The sequence below is a fragment of the Rutidosis leptorrhynchoides genome, chromosome 1 (genome assembly GCF_046630445.1).
Source record: "Rutidosis leptorrhynchoides isolate AG116_Rl617_1_P2 chromosome 1, CSIRO_AGI_Rlap_v1, whole genome shotgun sequence".
Classification (NCBI taxonomy): domain Eukaryota; kingdom Viridiplantae; phylum Streptophyta; class Magnoliopsida; order Asterales; family Asteraceae; genus Rutidosis; species Rutidosis leptorrhynchoides.
Window position 1 is genome coordinate 269,679,483 of NC_092333.1, and position 19,645 is coordinate 269,699,127.

The window sequence follows — 19,645 nt, forward strand, 5'->3', positions numbered from 1 at the left end:
AAATAGCAAAACCCTTGATTGCATTAACGCATAAAGGGAAGAAATTTGAATGGAAGGATGAACAAGAGAAGGCGTTTCAATTATTGAAGAAAAAGCTAACTACGGTACCTATATTGTCATTGCCTGAAGGGAATGATGATTTTGTGATTTATTGTGACGCATCAAAGCAAGGTCTCGGTTGTGTATTAATGTAACGGACGAAGGTGATTGCTTATGCGTCTAGACAATTGAAGATTCATGAGCAAAATTATACGACGCATGATTTGGAATTAGGCGCAGTTGTTTTTGCATTAAAGACTTGGAGGCACTACTTATATGGGGTCAAAAGTATTATATATACCGACCACAAAAGTCTTCAACACATATTTAATCAGAAACAACTGAATATGAGGCAGCGTAGGTGGATTGAATTGTTGAATGATTACAACTTTAAGATTCGTTACCACCCGGGGAAGGCAAATGTGGTAGCCGACGCCTTGAGCAGAAAGGACAGAGAACCCATTCGAGTAAAATCTATGAATATAATGATTCACACTAACCTTACTACTCAAATAAAGGAGGCGCAACAAGGAGTTTTAAAAGAGGGAAATTTAAAGGATGAAATACCCAAAGGATCGAAGAAGCATCTTAATATTCGGGAAGACGGAACCCGGTATAGGGCTAAAAGAAATTGGGTACCAAAATTTGGAGATATGAGAGAAATGGTACTTAGAGAAGCTCATAAAACCAGATACTCAATACATCCTGGAACGGGGAAGATGTACAAGAATCTTAAGAAACATTTTTGGTGGCCAGGTATGAAAGCCGATATTGCTAAATATGTAGGAGAATGTTTGACGTGTTCTAAGGTCAAAGATGAACATCAGAAACCATCAGGTCTACTACAACAACTTGAAATCCCGGAATGGAAATGGGAAAACATTACCATGGATTTCATTACTAAATTGCCAAGGACTGCAAGTGGTTATGATACTATTTGGGTAATAGTTGATCATCTCACCAAGTTAGCACACTTCCTGCCAATAAGAGAAGATGACAAGATGGAGAAGTTAGCACGACTGTATTTGAAGGAAGTCGTCTCCAGACATGGAATACCAATCTCTATTATCTCTGATAGGGATGGAAGATTTATTTCAAGATTCTGGCAGACATTACAGCAAGCATTGGGAACTCGTCTAGACATGAGTACTGCGTATCATCCACAAACTTATGGGCAGAGTGAAAGGACGATACAAACGCTTGAAGACATGCTACGAGCTTGTGTTATTGATTTCAGAAACAGTTGGGATAGACATCTACCGTTAGCAGAATTTTCCTACAACAACAGCTACCATTCAAGCATTGAGATGGCGCCGTTTGAAGCACTTTATGGTAGAAAGTGCAGGTCTCTGATTTGTTGGAGTGAAGTGGGGGATAGACAGATTACGGGTCCGGAGATAATACAAGAAACTACCGAGAAAATCATCCAAATTCAACAAAGATTGAAAACCGCCCAGAGTCGACAAAAGAGCTACGCGGACAGTAAAAGAAAAGATATAGAGTTTGAAATTGGAGAAATGGTCATGTTTAAGGTTTCACCTTGGAAAGGCGTTGTTCGATTTGGTAAACGGGGGAAACTAAATCCAAGGTACATTGGACCATTCAAGATTATAGATCGTGTCGGACCAGTAGCTTACCAACTGGAGCTACCTCAACAACTCGCGGCTGTACATAACACTTTCCACGTCTCAAATTTGAAGAAATGTTTTGCTAAAGAAGATCTCACTATTCCGTTGGACGAAATCCAAATCAATGAAAAACTTCAATTCATTGAAGAACCCGTCGAAATAATGGATCGTGAGGTTAACAGACTTAAACAAAACAAGATACCAATTGTTAAGGTTCGATGGAATGCTCGTAGAGGACCCGAGTTCACCTGGGAGCGTGAAGATCAGATGAAGAAGAAATACCCGCATTTATTTCCAGAAGATACGTCAACACTTCCAACTGCTTAAAATTTCGGGACGAAATTTATTTAACGGGTAGGTACTATAGTGACCCGAACTTTTCCATGTTTATATATATATTAAATAAAATTGTTATTTACATGATTAAGTGTTTCCAACATGTTAAGCAATTAAACTTGATAAGACTTGATTAATTGAAATAGGTTTCATATAGACAATTGACCACCCAAGTTGACCGGTGATTCACGAACGTTAAAACTTGTAAAAACTATACGATGACATATATATGGTTATATATATAGTTAACATGATTTTATTATAAGTATGTATCTCATTAGGTATTTAAACAATGAGTTATATACATAAAAATGAGACTACTAACTTAATGATTTTGAAACGCGACATATATGTAACGATTATCGTTGTAACGACATTTAATGTATATATATATATCATATTAAGAGATATTTATACATCATAATATCATGATAATATAATAATTTAAAATCTCATTTGATATTATAAACATTGGGTTAACAACACTTAACAAGATCGTTAACCTAAAGGTTTCAAAACAACACTTACATGTAACGACTAACGATGACTTACCGACTCAGTTAAAATGTATATACATGTAGTGTTTTAATATGTATTCATACACTTTTGAAAGACTTCAAGACACTTATAAAAATACTTCTACTTAACAAAAATGCTTACAATTACATCCTCGTTCAGTTTCATCAACAATTCTACTCGTATGCACCCGTATTCATACTCGTACAATACACAGCTTTTAGATGTATGTACTATTGGTATATATACTCCAATGATCAGCTCTTAGAAGATCATGTGAGTCACCTAACACATGTTGGAACCATCATTTGGCAACTAGCATGAAATATCTCATAAAATTACAAAAATATGAGTAATCATTCATGACTTATTTACATGAAAACAAAATTACATATCCTTTATATCTAATCCATACACCAACGACCAAAAACACCTACAAACACTTTCATTCTTCAATTTTCTTCATCTAATTGATCTCTCTCAAGTTCTATCTTCAAGTTCTAAGTGTTCTTCATAAATTCCAAAAGTTCTAGTTTCATAAAATCAAGAATACTTCCAAGATTGCAAGTTTACTTCCAAGTTTTCTAAATCCATTCCAAGTAATCATCCAAGATCAAGAAACTTTAATTCAAACTTTAATTCAATTTCTATAACTATAACAATCTTATTTCGAGTGGAAATCTTACTTGAAATTGTTTTCGTGTCATGATTCTGCTTCAAGAACTTTCAAGCCATCCAAGGATCCTTTGAAGCAAGATCTATTTTTCTCATTTCCAGTAGGTTTATCCAAGGAACTTTAGGTAGTAATGATGTTCATAACATCATTCGATTCATACATATAAAGCTATCTTATTCGAAGGTTTAAACTTGTAATCACTAGAACATAGTTTAGTTAATTCTAAACTTGTTCGCAAATAAAAGTTAATCCTTCTAACTTGACTTTTAAAATCAACTAAACACATGTTATATATCTATATGATATGCTAACTTAATGATTTAAAACCTGGAAACACGAAAAACACCGTAAAACCGGATTTACGCCGTCGTAGTAACACCGCGGGCTGTTTTGGGTTAGTTAATTAAAAACTATGATAAACTTTGATTTAAAAGTTTTTATTCTGGAAAAATGATTTTTATTATGAACATGAAACTATATCCAAAAATTATGGTTAAACTCAAAGTGGAAGTATGTTTTCCAAAATGGTCATCTAGACGTCGTTCTTTCGACTGAAATGACTACCTTTACAAATGACTTGTAACTTATTTTTCCAACTATAAACCTATACTTTTTCTGTTTAGATTCATAAAATAGAGTTCAATATGAAACCATAGCAATTTGATTCACTCAAAACGGATTTAAAATGAAGAAGTTATGGGTAAAACAAGATTGGATAATTTTTCTCATTTTAGCTACGTGAAAATTGGTAACAAATCTATTCCAATCATAACTTAATCAACTTGTATTGTATATTATGTAATCTTGAGATACCATAGACACGTATACAATGTTTCGACCTATCATGTCGACACATCTATATATTTCGGAACAACCATAGACACTCTATATGTGAATGTTGGAGTTAGCTATACAGGGTTGAGGTTGATTCCAAAATATATATAGTTTGAGTTGTGATCAATACTGAGATACGTATACACTGGGTCGTGGATTGATTAAAGATAATATTTATCGATTTATTTCTGTACATCTAACTGTGGACAACTAGTTGTAGGTTACTAACGAGGACAGCTGACTTAATAAACTTAAAACATCAAAATATATTAAAAGTGTTGTAAATATATTTTGAACATACTTTGATATATATGTATATATTGTTATAGGTTCGTGAATCAACCAGTGGCCAAGTCTTACTTCCCGACGAAGTAAAAATCTGTGAAAGTGAGTTATAGTCCCACTTTTAAAATCTAATATTTTTGGGATGAGAATACATGCAGGTTTTATAAATGATTTACAAAATAGACACAAGTACGTGAAACTACATTCTATGGTTGAATTATCGAAATCGAATATGCCCCTTTTTATTAAGTCTTGTAATCTAAGAATTAGGGAACAGACACCCTAATTGACGCGAATCCTAAAGATAGATCTATTGGGCCTAACAAACCCCATCCAAAGTACCGGGTGCTTTAGTACTTCGAAATTTATATCATATCCGAAGGGTGTCCCGGAATGATGGGGATATTCTTATATATGTATCTTGTTAATGTCGGTTACCAGGTGTTCACCATATGAATGATTTTTATCTCTATTTATGGGATGTGTATTGAAATATGAAATCTTGTGGACTATTGTTACGATTTGATATATATAGGTTAAACCTATAACTCACCAACATTTTTGTTAACGTTTAAAGCATGTTTATTCTCAGGTGAATACTAAGAGCTTCCGCTGTTGCATACTAAAATAAGGACAAGATTTGGAGTCCATGTTTGTATGATATTGTGTAAAAACTGCATTCAAGAAACTGATTTCGATGTAACATATTTGTTTTGTAAACCATTATGTAATGGTCGTGTGTAAAAAGGATATTTTAGATTATCATTATTTAATAATCTACGTAAAGCTTTTTGAACCTTTATTTATGAAATAAAGGTTATGGTTTGTTTTAAAAATGAATGCAGTCTTTGAAAAACGTATCATATAGAGGTCAAAACCTCGCAACGAAATCAATTAATATGGAACGTTTTTAATCAATAAGAACGGGACATTTCACCTTTGAAGCTAGATCTATTTTTCTCATTTCGAGTAGGTTTATCCAAGGAACTTGAGGTAGTAATGATGTTTATAACATCATTCGATTCATACATATAAAGCTATCTTATTCGAAGATTTAAACTTGTAATCACTAGAACATAGTTTAGTTAATTCTAAACTTGTTCGCAAATAAAAGTAAATCCTTCTAACTTGACTTTTAAAATCAACTAAACACATGTTCTGTATCTATATGATATGCTAACTTAATGATTTAAAACCTGGAAACACGAAAAACACCGTAAAACCGGATTTACGCCGTCATAGTAACACCGCGGGCTGTTTTGGGTTAGTTAATTAAAAACTATGATAAAATTTGATTTAAAAGTTGTTATTCTGGGAAAATGATTTTTATTATGAACATGAAACTATATCCAAAAATTATGGTTAAACTCAAAGTGGAAGTATGTTTTCTAAAATGGTCATCTAGACGTCGTTCTTTCGACTGAAATGACTACCTTTACAAAAACGACTTGTAACTTATTTTTCCGACTATAAACCTATACTTTTTCTATTTAGATTCATAAAATAGAGTTCAATATGAAACCATAGCAATTTGATTCACTCAAAACGGATTTAAAATGAAGAAGTTATGGGTAAAACAAGATTGGATAATTTTTCTCATTTTAGCTACGTGAAAATTGGTAACAAATCTATTCCAACAATAACTTAATCAATTTGTATTATATATTATGTAATCTTGAGATACCATAGACACGTATACAATGTTTCGACCTATCATGTCGACACATCTATATATATTTCGGAACAACCATAGACACTCTATATGTGAATGTTGGAGTTAGCTATACAGGGTTGAAGTTGATTCCAAAATATATATAGTTTGAGTTGTGATCAATACTGAGATACGTATACACTGGGTCGTGGATTGATTCAAGATAATATTTATCGATTTATTTCTGTACATCTAACTGTGGATAACTAGTTGTAGGTTACTAACGAGGACAGCTGACTTAATAAACTTAAAACATCAAAATATATTAAAAGTGTTGTAAATATATTTTGAACATACTTTGATATATATGTATATATTGTTATAGGTTCGTGAATCAACCAGTGACCAAGTCTTACTTCCCGACGAAGTAAAAATCTGTGAAAGTGAGTTATAGTCCCACTTTTAAAATCTAATATTTTTGGGATGAGAATACATGCAGGTTTTATAAATGAATTACAAAATAGACACAAGTACGTGAAACTACATTCTATGGTTGAATTATCGAAATCGAATATGCCCCTTTTTTTTAAAGTCTGGTAATCTAAGAATTAGGGAACAGACACCCTAATTGACGCGAATCCTAAAGATAGATCTATTGGGCCTAACAAACCCCATCCAAAGTACCGGATGCTTTAGTACTTCGAAATTTATATCATATCCGAAGGGTGTCTCTGAATAATGGGGATATTCTTATATATGCATATTTTTAATGTCGGTTACCAGGTGTTCACCATATGAATGATTTTTATCTCTATGTATGGGATGTGTATTGAAATATGAAATCTTGTGGTCTATTGTTACGATTTGATATATATAGGTTAAACCTATAACTCACCAACATTTTTGTTGAAGTTTAAAGCATGTTTATTCTCAGGTGAATACTAAGAGATTCCGCTGTTGCATACTAAAATAAGGACAAGATTTGGAGTCCATGTTTGTATGATATTGTGTAAAAACTGCATTCAAGAAAATGATTTCGATGTAACATATTTGTATTGTAAACCATTATGTAATGGTCGTGTGTAAACAGGATATTTTAGATTATCATTATTTGATAATCTACGTAAAGCTTTTTAAACCTTTTTTTATGAAATAAAGGTTATGGCTTGTTTTAAAAATGAATGCAGTCTTTGAAAAATGTCTCATATAGAGGTCAAAACCTCGCAACGAAATCAATTAATATGGAACGTTTTTAATCAATAAGAACGGGACATTTCAGTGGCCCTAACTTCCCTTGTTTTTCTTGCCTACTCGCCTCATTATCTCGTAACACCAAATCTCCCTCTTTGAATTGCACATATCTGACCCGCTTGTTATAATATTTTGCCATTTTCTTTTTTGCATCCGTTTGACGGATGGCGGCCATGATTCGCCTTTCTTCCAATAAATTCAAGTTTTCACGTAAGATGGATGAATTATTTTCTGTATCAAATGCCAAAATCCTTTGTGTTGGTACACGGATTTCAGATTGTATCACTGCCTCAGTGCCATATACCAAACTGAATGGTGTTTCACCCGTGCTCTGTTTTGGCGTTGTGCGGTGAGCCCACAATACATATGGCACTTCATCTACCCATTTAGTTTGACTCAAACCCAACCTAGCCTTTATGCCGGCTACGATTTCTTTATTCGTCACTTCGACCTGCGCATTGGCCTGTGGGTGAGTAACTGAGGTGAATGTTTATTTAATGTTTAGCTCTTCACACCAACTTCTGAAGGGGTTATCTGCAAACTGCTTACCGTTATCACTGACAATTTCATTTGGTAAACCATATCTACATACAATGTCATTCCAAACAAATATCTTTATGTTTTCACCAGTTATTTTTGCCAACACTTTCGTTTCAACCCACTTACTGAAGAAGTCAATTGCAACAACCAAAAATTTTGCATTTCCTATACTTCTTGGAAATGGGCCTACTATATCAATTGCCCATTTACAAAATGGACATGCTGATGATACTGAAATTAAATCATACTTGGGTAAACACTGTACGGTTCCATGCCGCTGGCAGGTGTCACATGTCTTAATTACGTCTGCTGTATCTTTGTAAATTGACTGCCAATAATACCCTTGTCGCATAATCCGTCCAACAATAGTTCTATAACCGGAATGCTGTGTACATAATCCCTCATGCATTTCCTTGACTACATCAACTACTTGTTGTGGTGTTAAACACCTTAAATTTAGTCCACTGAAGGATTTTCTATAAAGTATTCCATTTTCCAGGACGTAAAGTGGTGCACTAACTCTTATCCGTCTTGCTTCCATGGCATCTGTTGGCTATGTTCCATCCTACAAATATTTCACATAGGGGGTTATCTAACATGATTCCTTTTCTTCAACTGTTGCAACCACTATATTTTCATCAACCGATTTATCTTTTAAGACCTCCACCAAAACTTTCTTATGCAAATGATCAAATGTTAATGTTGTTAATTTGCTCAAAACATCTGCCTTCTTGTTTTTATTTCTTGGTATCTGCACGACCTCTAAGCTTTCGAAATGTTTTGATATTTTCTCAACTAATTGCAAATACTGTTTCATAGAGGCGTCTTTGGCTTCAAACGCTCCATTAACCTGCTGTGCTACAATTTGAGAATCGACATATGCACGCAAATGTTTTATTCCCATTTCTGACGCTATGCGGAGGCCAGAAAGCAATGCTTCATATTCTGTTTCATTATTAGATGCATAGAAGTAAAACCTCAATGCATACGTATGCTCCTCACCCTCTGGGCTAGTAAGTACTAACCCTGCACCAACACCTTCCTCACTTGATGTACCATCAGTGTGCAACTCCCAAACATGATTACTAGCTGTAACGTTTGGCGAATGATCGACCTTTTCTGTTGTTTCTAATAAAAAATCTGCCAAAATTTGACCTTTGACTGCTTGTCGAGGCGAAAAATTTATTTCATATTCTCCCAATTGAATTGCCCATTTCGCTAGTCGTCCTGATGACTCTGGATTTCTCAAAATATGCTTTATCGGCTGGTCTGTCATTACCAGGATTGAATGTGCCAGAAAATATCGCCTGAGTCGCCTAGCTGTGTGTGTTAAAACATACACCAATTTTTCAATTGGTGGATAGTTAACTTCACTCTGTTGCAATACTTTACTGACAAAGTATATAGGCATTTGTATTCACTTTCGTTCTGCGATCAAGACTGAACTGATGGCCTCTATGGAAGCAGCCAAATACAAAATTAACGTTTCTCCTTCTATTGGTGCAGTTAAAGTAGGTAATTCTTTCAAGAGTTGCTTAATATCCTGAAATGCTTTTTCTATTTCCTCTGTCCACTTAAAATCTTTTTTGTTCAAACAGCTTTTTAAAACCTTCATAAATGGTAACGATCGATCTGCTGCTTTTGATAGAAACCTTGTTAAAGCTGCTAATCGTCCATTCAGGCGTTGAACTTCTTTCTTTGTTTCAGGAGATACCATATTTTCAATTGCTTGAATCTTTTTTGGATTAGCCTTGATTCCTCTCTCTGTAACAATATAACCTAAGAATTTGCCTTCTTCTACACCAAAATTGCACTTCTTAGGATTCAATTTCATATTGACCTTTCGTAATAATTCAAACGTTTCAAAAGTATCTCTGAGCATGCTGTCTTCTGTATGGCTCTTGATAACAATGTCATCAACATAGGCTTCTACATTTTTACCTATTTGATCTTTAAATGCTTTATCAATTACGCGTTGATAAGTTGCCCCTGCATTTTTTAATCCAAAAGGCATCATAATATAGCAGAAAATTCCATCTGGTGTGTGGAATGCTGTTTTATCTTGATCACGTATTGCCATTGGTATTTGATGATATCTCTTGAATGCATCCAAAAAGGATTTAAACTGATACCCACTTACAGACTCCACTTTCCAATCAATTTTTGGTAAAGGATAATTGTCTTTTGAACATGCTTTATTTAAATCTGTGAAGTCGACACACATCCTCCATGAATTATCTGCTTTCTTACCATAACCGGGTTTGCTACCCATGTCTGGTATTTTACTTCTCTCAATATTCCAGCATCCACCAATTTTTTAACTTCTTCTTTGAAAAATTTTGTTCAATCCGGAGCCATGCCTCTTTTCTTCTGACACACTGGTGGAATATTAGGATTCACACCAAGCTTATGTTCAGCCACATGACGTGGTACTCCAGTCATATCAGAATCTTGCAATGCAAAAACATCCAAATTTATGTCTAAAATTTTGTAAAGCTTTTCTCTTGTTGCCTTTGTGATTGTATTTCCAATTATGATTTTCTCATCTGGAAACTCTAGATTTGGTGATATAGACCCATCTTTATGAATGATTAGGTTAACAGATGTTCTGTTTATTTGTACACATTCTATTGGTCTTCTCCGTTCTGTGTATAGCGTGGCGATGCCAGCCGGTGTGGGGAATTTCATTATTCCGTGCACCGTTGATGTTACAGCTCCGAATGCCATCATGGCTGATCGTCCTAAAATGACGTTATACTACGAATTTGCTTTTACAACCAAAAATTCAATATGGCCAGTTCTTTTAAATGGGGTTTTTCCCAATACGACTTCTAAAACTATGCTTCCTTCTGACCATGACGGATCATTAGCAAAGCTTGCTAAGGGAACAAATGTGTCCTTCAGCTTTTCCTTAACTCTGTCTGGTAGTTGTATAAAACAATGTTCATACATGATATCTGCTACTGCTCCGGTATCAGTATATATTCCTCCAATAACACAATTTTCTATTCGAGCTTCAATCACTACAGGAGCGTCAGATGGATTTGTGTTAAACATGGAAGGAAAAGCAATCATTTCCTATTTCTTATCTCCTAATGTTTCTGCTTTTCTTGTCCGGCTTGCCATGAATGTATCATGTTTGCTTCAATGGGTGTTATCTGACAGTTACGCCTTTTGGTGCTCTTGAAAGTTTAGTGGTTCTTTAGAACGGGTGGCGCCATCTGTTAGTATGATAATCCGTATAGCGGCTGTAAGGTACTAGTACAGAAAATTAGCTGCTCAGCGTGTGGCGTATACTGTTGATTGTTGTTTGCCCTCGAGAAATAATCTCTGCAGACCCGGAACACAGATATAAGATCTGTGGGGTGGCCTCAATCAATCTGTGGATCACTCTGTAATGATCCGTCTAGCGCACTGCTGCTAAGCGGCTAATGTTATTTTAGAGTGAGAAAGAACTGTGTGAGATAGAAAGTGTACTTCTCTCTGACTGAAGTTCGGATCAGAATGATGTCAAATGTGGTGACCCAGGGGGTCTATTTATAGGCGTAGAATGTCCGAAATTCACGGGATACACATGTCAATCACTGAATGGTTCTGTTACATGAAGTATCTGGAATGTCGGTGGCGTGTGCTGACGTGGCTGTATGCTGTTCACGCGCTGAGTTAAAGGGCTTATGCATAGAAGCTGCCTGCAGGGCTTACGCTTGACGCTGGGCGGCAAACTCTGAAAACTGCCAAATTTCATTATGTTTTGTGCTCTTTGATCGAGTTTTCTATATACAAATGATGTTTTTATGCGTGTATCTCCTAGGATACACCATTAGTAATCATATGATATTGTATTCGTTCTTATGGATTAGGACGGGTCTTTACAAATGCATCCTAACAACTATTAGTTAGACACACTAATGCAAGACCTGGTTCGCTAAGACCACCGCTATGATACCACATGAGATGACCCGTCCTAATCTATAAGGACGAATACAATAACATATGATCACATTGTGAAGTATTGGACCTCTATATTGTAGTGACTCGAACTTTTCCATGTTTATATATATATTAAATGAAATTGTTATTTTACATGATTAAGTGTTTCCAACATGTTAAGCAATCAAACTTGTTAAGACTTGATTAATTGAAATAGGTTTCATATAGACAATTGACCACCCAAGTTGACCGGTGATTCACGAACGTTAAAACTTGTAAAAACTATATGATGACATATAAATGGTTATATATATAGTTAACATGATATTATGATAAGTAAACATATCATTAAGTATATTAACAATGAACTACATATGTAAAAACAAGACTACTAACTTAATGATTTTGAAACGAGACATATATGTAACGATTATCGTTGTAATGACATTTAATGTATATATATCATATTAAGAGATATTCGTACATCATAATATCATGATAATATAATAATTTAAAATCTCTTTTGATATTATAAATATTGGGTTAACAACATTTAACAAGATCGTTAACCTAAAGGTTTCAAAACAACACTTACATGTAACGACTAACGATGACTTAATATGTATTCATACACTTTTGAAAGACTTCAAGACACTTATTAAAATACTTCTACTTAACAAAAATGCTTACAATTATATCCTCGTTCAGTTTCATCAATAATTCTACTCGTATGCACCCGTATTTGTACTCGTATAATACACAACTTTTAGATGTATGTACTATTGATATATACACTCCAATGATCAGCTCTTAGCAGCCCATATGAGTCACCTAACACATATGGGAACCATCATTTGGCAACTAGCATGAAATATCTCATAAAATTACAAAAATATGAGTAATCATTCATGACTTATTTACATGAAAACAAAATTACATATCCTTTATATCTAATCCATACACCAACGACCAAAAACACCTACAAACACTTTCATTCTTCAATTTTATTCATCTAATTGATCTCTCTCAAGTTCTATCTTCAAGTTCTAATTGTTCTTCATAAATTCCAAAAGTTCTAGTTTCATAAAATCAAGAATACTTCCAAGATTGCAAGTTTACTTCCAAGTTTTCTAAATCCATTCCAAGTAATCATCCAAGATCAAGAAACCTTGTTACTTACAGTAGGTTATCTTTCTAATACAAGGTAATAATCATATTCAAACTTTAATTCAATTTCTATAACTATAACAATCTTATTTCAAGTGGAAATCTTACTTAAAATTGTTTTCGTGTCATGATTCTGCTTCAAGAACTTTCAAGCCATCCAAGGATCCTTTGAAGCTAAATCTATTTTTCTCATTTCCAGTAGGTTTATCCAAGGAACTTGAGGTAGTAATGATGTTCATAACATCATTCGATTCATACATAAAAAGCTGTCTTATTCAACGTTATAAATTTGTAATCACTAGAACATAGGTTAGTTAATTCTAAACTTGTTCGCAAATAAAGTTAATCCTTCTAAGTAGACTTTTAAAATCAACTAAACACATATTCTATATCTATATGATATGCTAACTTAATGATTTAAAACCTGAAAACAAGATAAACACCATAAAACTAGATATACGCCGTCGTAGTAAAACCGAGGGCTGTTTTGGTTGGGATAATTAAAAGCTAAGAAGAACTTTGATTTAAAAGCTATACTTCTGGAAAAATGATTTTTCTTATGAACATGAAACTATATCCAAAAATTATGGTTAAACTCAAAGTGGAAGTATGTTTTCTAAAATGGTCATCTAGACGTCGTTCTTTCGACTGAAATGACTACTATATCAATTGCCCATTTACAAAATGGACATGCTGATGATACTGAAATTAAATCATACTTGGGTAAACACTGTACGGTTCCATGCCACTGGCAGGCATCACATGTCTTAATTACGTCTGCTGTATCTTTGTAAATTGACTGCCAATAATACCCTTGTCGCATAATCCGTCCAACAATAGTTCTATAACCGGAATGCTGTGCACATAATCCCTCATGCATTTCCTTGACTACATCAACTGCTTGTTGTGGTGTTAAACACCTTAAATTTGGTCCACTGAAGGATTTTCTATAAAGTATTCCATTTTCCAGGACGTAAAGTGGTGCACTAACTCTTATCCGTCTTGCTTCCATGGCATCTGTTGGCAATGTTCCATCCTACAAATATTTCACATAGGGGGTTATCTAACATGATTCCTTTTCTTCAACTGTTGCAACCACTATATTTTCATCAACCGATTTATCTTTTAAGACCTCCACCAAAAATTTCTTATGCAAATGATTAAATGTTAATGTTGCTAATTTGCTCAAAACATCTGCCTTCTTGTTTTTATTTCTTGGTATCTGCACGACCTCTAAGCTTTCGAAATGTTTTGATATTTTCTCAACTAATTGCAAATACTGTTTCATAGAGGCGTCTTTGGCTTCAAACGCTCCATTAACCTGCTCTGCTACAATTTGAGAATCGACATATGCACGCAAATGTTTTATTCCTATTTCTGACGCTATGCGGAGGCCAGAAAGCAATGCTTCATATTCTGTTTCATTATTAGATGCATAGAAGTAAAACCTCAATGCATACGTATGCTCCTCACCCTCTGGGCTAGTAAGTACTAACCCTGCACCAACACCTTGCTCACTTGATGCACCATCAGTGTGCAACTCCCAAACATGATTACTAGCTGTAACGTTTGGCGAATGATCGACCTTTTCTGTTGTTTCTAATAAAAAATCTGCCAAAATTTGACCTTTGACTGCTTGTCGAGGCGAAAAATTTATTTCATATTCTCCCAATTGAATTGCCCATTTCGCTAGTCGTCCTGATGACTCTGGATTTCTCAAAATATGCTTTATCGGCTGGTCTGTCATTACCAGGATTGAATGTGCCTGAAAATATCGCCTGAGTCGCCTAGCTGTGTGTGTTAAAACATACACCAATTTTTCAATTGGTGGATAGTTAACTTCACTCTGTTGCAATACTTTACTGACAAAGTATATAGGCATTTGTATTCACTTTCGTTATGCGATCAAGACTGAACTGATGGCCTCTGTGGAAGCAGCCAAATACAAAATTAACGTTTCTCCTTCTATTGGTGCAGTTAAAGTAGGTAATTCTTTCAAGAGTTGCTTAATATCCTGAAATGCTTTTTCTGTTTCCTCTGTCCACTTAAAATCTCTTTTGTTCAAACAGCTTTTTAAAACCTTCATAAATGGTAACGATCGATCTGCTGCTTTTGATAGAAACCTTGTTAAAGCTGCTAATCGTCCATTCAGGCGTTGAACTTCTTTCTTTGTTTCAGGAGATACCATATTTTCAATTACTTGAATCTTTTTTGGATTAGCCTTGATTCCTCTCTCTGTAACAATATAACCTAAGAATTTGCCTTCTTCTACACCAAAATTGCACTTCTTAGGATTCAATTTCATATTGACCTTTCTTAATAATTCAAACGTTTCAAGATTATCTATGAGCATGCTATCTTCTGTATGGCTCTTGATAACAATGTAATCAACATAGGCTTCTACATTTTTACCTATTTGATCTTTAAATGCTTTATTAATTACGCGTTGATAAGTTGCCCCTGCATTTTTTAATCCAAAAGGCATCATAATATAGCAGAAACTTCCATCTGGTGTGTGGAATGCTTTTTTATCTTGATCACGTATTGCCATTGGTATTTGATGATATCTCTTGAATGCATCCAAAAAGGATTTAAACTGATACCCACTTACAGACTCCACTTTCCAATCAATTTTTGGTAAAGGATAATTGTCTTTTGAACATGCTTTATTTAAATCTGTGAAGTCGACACACATCCTCCATGAATTATCTGCTTTCTTACCATAACCGGGTTTGCTACCCATGTCTGGTATTTTACTTCTCTCAATATTCCAGCATCCACCAATTTTTTTACTTCTTCTTTGAAAAATTTTGTTCAATCCGGAGCCATGCCTCTTTTCTTCTGACACACTGGTGGAATATTAGGATTCACACCAAGCTTATGTTCAGCCACATGACGTGGTACTCCAGTCATATCAGAATCTTGCAATGCAAAAACATCCAAATTTATGTCTAAAATTTTGTAAAGCTTTTCTCTTGTTGCCTTTGTGATTGTATTTCCAATTATGATTTTCTGATCTGGAAACTCTGGATTTGGTGATATAGACCCATCTTCATGAATGATTAGGTTAACAGATGTTCTGTTTATTTGTACACATTCTATTGGTCTTCTCCGTTCTGTGTATAGCGTGGCGATGCAGCCGGTGTGGGGAATTTCATTATTCCGTGCACCGTTGATGTTACAGCTCCGAATGCCATCATGGCTGATCGTCCTAAAATGACGTTATACTACGAATTTGCTTTTACAACCAAAAATTCAATATGGCAAGTTCTTTTAAATGGCGTTTTTCCCAATACGACTTCTAAAACTATGCTTCCTTCTGACCATGACGGATCATTAGCAAAGCTTGCTAAGGGAACAAATGTGTCCTTCAGCTTTTCCTTAACTCTGTCTGGTAGTTGTATAAAACAATGTTCATACATGATATCTGCTACTGCTCCGGTATCAGTATATATTCCTCCAATAACACAATTTTCTATTCGAGCTTCAATCACTACAGGAGCGTCAGATGGATTTGTGTTAAACATGGAAGGAAAAGCAATCATATCCTATTTCTTATCTCCTAATGTTTCTGCTTTTCTTGTCCGGCTTGCCATGAATGTATCATGTTTGCTTCAATGGGTGTTATCTGACAGTTACGCCTTTTGGTGCTCTTGAAAGTTTAGTGGTTCTTTAGAACGGGTGGCGCCATCTGTTAGTATGATAATCCGTATAGCGGCTGTAAGGTACTAGTACAGAAAATTAGCTGCTCAGCGTGTGGCGTATACTGTTGATTATTGTTTGCCCTCGAAAAATAATCTCTGCAGACCCGAAACACAGATGTAAGATCTGTGGGGTGGCCTCAATCAATCTTTGGATCACTCTGTAATGATCCATCTAGCGCACTGCTGCTAAGCGGCTAATGTTATTTTAGAGTGAGAAAGAACTGTGTGAGAGAGAAAGTGTACTTCTCTCTGACTGAAGTTTGGATCAGAATGATGTCAAATGTGGTGACCCAGGGGGTCTATTTATAGGCGTAGAATGTCCGAAATTCACGGGATACACATGTCAATCACTGAATGGTTCTGTTACATGAAGTATCTGGAATGTCGGTGGCGTGTCCTGACGTGGCTGCATGCCGTTCACGTGCTGAGTTAAAGGGCTTATGCATAGAAGCTGCCTGCAGGGCTTACGCTTGATGCTGGGCGGCAAACTCTGAAAACTGCCAAATTTCATTATGTTTTGTGCTCTTTGATCGAGTTTTCTATATACAAATGATGTTTTTATGCGTGTATCTCCTAGGATACACCATTAGTAATCATATGATATTGTATTCGTTCTTATGGATTAGGACGGGTCTTTACAAATGCATCCTAACAACTATTAGTTAGACACACTAATGCAAGACCTGGTTCGCTAAGACCACCGCTCTGATACCACATGAGATGACCTGTCCTAATCTATAAGGACGAATACAATAACATATGATCACATTGTGAAGTATTGGACCTCTATATTGTAGTGACCCGAACTTTTCCATGTTTATATATATATTAAATGAAATTGTTATTTTACATGATTAAGTGTTTCCAACATGTTAAGCAATCAAACTTGTTAAGACTTGATTAATTGAAATAGGTTTCATATAGACAATTGACCACCCAAGTTGACCGATGATTCACGAACGTTAAAACTTGTAAAAACTATATGATGACATATAAATGGTTATATATATAGTTAACATGATATTATGATAAGTAAACATATCATTAAGTATATTAACAATGAACTACATATGTAAAAACAAGACTACTAACTTAATGATTTTGAAACGAGACATATATGTAACGATTATCGTTGTAACGACATTTAATGTATCTATATCATATTAAGAGATATTCGTACATCATAATATCATGATAATATAATAATTTAAAATCTCTTTTGATATTATAAATATTGGGTTAACAACATTTAACAAGATCGTTAACCTAAAGGTTTCAAAACAACACTTACATGTAACGACTAACGATGACTTAATATGTATTTATACACTTTTGAAAGACTTCAAGACACTTATCAAAATACTTCTACTTAACAAAAATGCTTACAATTATATCCTCGTTCAGTTTCATCAATAATTCTACTCGTATGCACCCGTATTTGTACTCGTACAATACACAACTTTTAGATGTATGTACTATTGATATATACACTCCAATGATCAGCTCTTAGCAGCCCATGTGAGTCACCTAACACATGTGGGAACCATCATTTGGCAACTAGCATGAAATATCTCATAAAATTACAAAAATATGAGTAATCATTCATGACTTATTTACATGAAAACAAAATTACATATCCTTTATATCTAATCCATACACCAATGACCAAAAACACCTACAAACACTTTCATTCTTCAGTTTTATTCATCTAATTGATCTCTCTCAAGTTCTATCTTCAAGTTCTAATTGTTCTTCATAAATTCCAAAAGTTCTAGTTTCATAAAATCAAGAATACTTCCAAGATTGCAAGTTTACTTCCAAGTTTTCTAAATCCATTCCAAGTAATCATCCAAGATCAAGAAACCTTTGTTACTTACAGTAGGTTATCTTTCTAATACAAGGTAATAATCATATTCAAACTTTAATTCAATTTCTATAACTATAACAATCTTATTTCAAGTGGAAATCTTACTTAAAATTGTTTTCGTGTCATGATTCTGCTTCAAGAACTTTCAAGCCATCCAAGGATCCTTTGAAGCTAGATCCATTTTTCTCATTTCCAGTAGGTTTATCCAAGGAACTTGAGGTAGTAATGATGTTCATAACATCATTCGATTCATACATAAAAAGCTATCTTATTCAACGTTATAAACTTGTAATCACTAGAACATAGGTTAGTTAATTCTAAACTTGTTCGCAAATAAAGTTAATCCTTCTAACTAGACTTTTAAAATCAACTAAACACATGTTCTATATCTATATGATATGCTAACTTAATAATTTAAAACCTAAAAACACGATAAACACCATAAAACTGGATATACGCCGTCGTAGTAAAACCGAGGGCTGTTTTGGTTGGGATAATTAAAAGCTAAGAAGAACTTTGATTTAAAAGCTATACTTCTGGAAAAATGATTTTTCTTATGAACATGAAACTATATGCAAAAATTATGGTTAAACTCAAAGTGGAAGTATGTTTTCTAAAATGGTCATCTAGACGTCGTTCTTTCGACTGAAATGACTACCTTTACAAAAACGACTTGTAACTTATTTTTCCGACTATAAACCTATACTTTTTCTATTTAGATTCATAAAATAGAGTTTAATATGAAACCATAGCAATTTGATTCACTCAAAACGGATTTAAAATGAAGAAGTTATGGGTAAAACAAGATTGGATAATTTTTCTCATTTTAGCTACGTGAAAATTGGTAACAAATCTATTCCAACCATAACTTAATCAACTTGTATTGTGTATTATGTAATCTTGAAATACCATAGATACGTATACAATGTTTCTGCCTATCATGTCGACACATCTATATATATTTCGGAACAACCATAGACACTCTATATGTGAATGTTGGAGTTAGCTATACAGGGTTGAGGTTGATTCCAAAATATATATAGTTTGAGTTGTGATCAATACTGAGATACGTATACACTGGGTCGTGGATTGATTCAAGATAATATTTATTGATTTATTTCTGTACATCTAACTATGGACAACTAGTTGTAGGTTACTAACGAGGACAGCTGACTTAATAAACTTAAAACATCAAAATATATTAAAAGTGTTGTAAATATA

At 34.3% G+C, this 19,645-nt stretch overlaps 2 protein-coding genes across 2 annotated transcripts; both read right to left on the reverse strand.

Moving 5' to 3' along the window:
• Positions 1–8,348: 8,348 nt before the first annotated feature.
• On the reverse strand, positions 8,349–9,167 carry LOC139897749 (uncharacterized). The gene has a single exon (XM_071880445.1). The coding sequence runs from the start codon at positions 9,165–9,167 to the stop codon at positions 8,349–8,351; it is 819 nt and encodes a 272-aa protein (XP_071736546.1).
• Positions 9,168–13,916: 4,749 nt separating this feature from the next.
• Positions 13,917–14,735, reverse strand: LOC139897764 (uncharacterized). Its single transcript, XM_071880459.1, has one exon. The coding sequence runs from the start codon at positions 14,733–14,735 to the stop codon at positions 13,917–13,919; it is 819 nt and encodes a 272-aa protein (XP_071736560.1).
• Positions 14,736–19,645: the final 4,910 nt, after the last annotated feature.

Coding starts and splice junctions, on each gene's coding strand:
- LOC139897749 (XM_071880445.1), bottom strand. CDS start 9,167: ATGCCTATATACTTTGTCAGTAAAGTATTGCAACAGAGTGAAGTTAAC.
- LOC139897764 (XM_071880459.1), bottom strand. CDS start 14,735: ATGCCTATATACTTTGTCAGTAAAGTATTGCAACAGAGTGAAGTTAAC.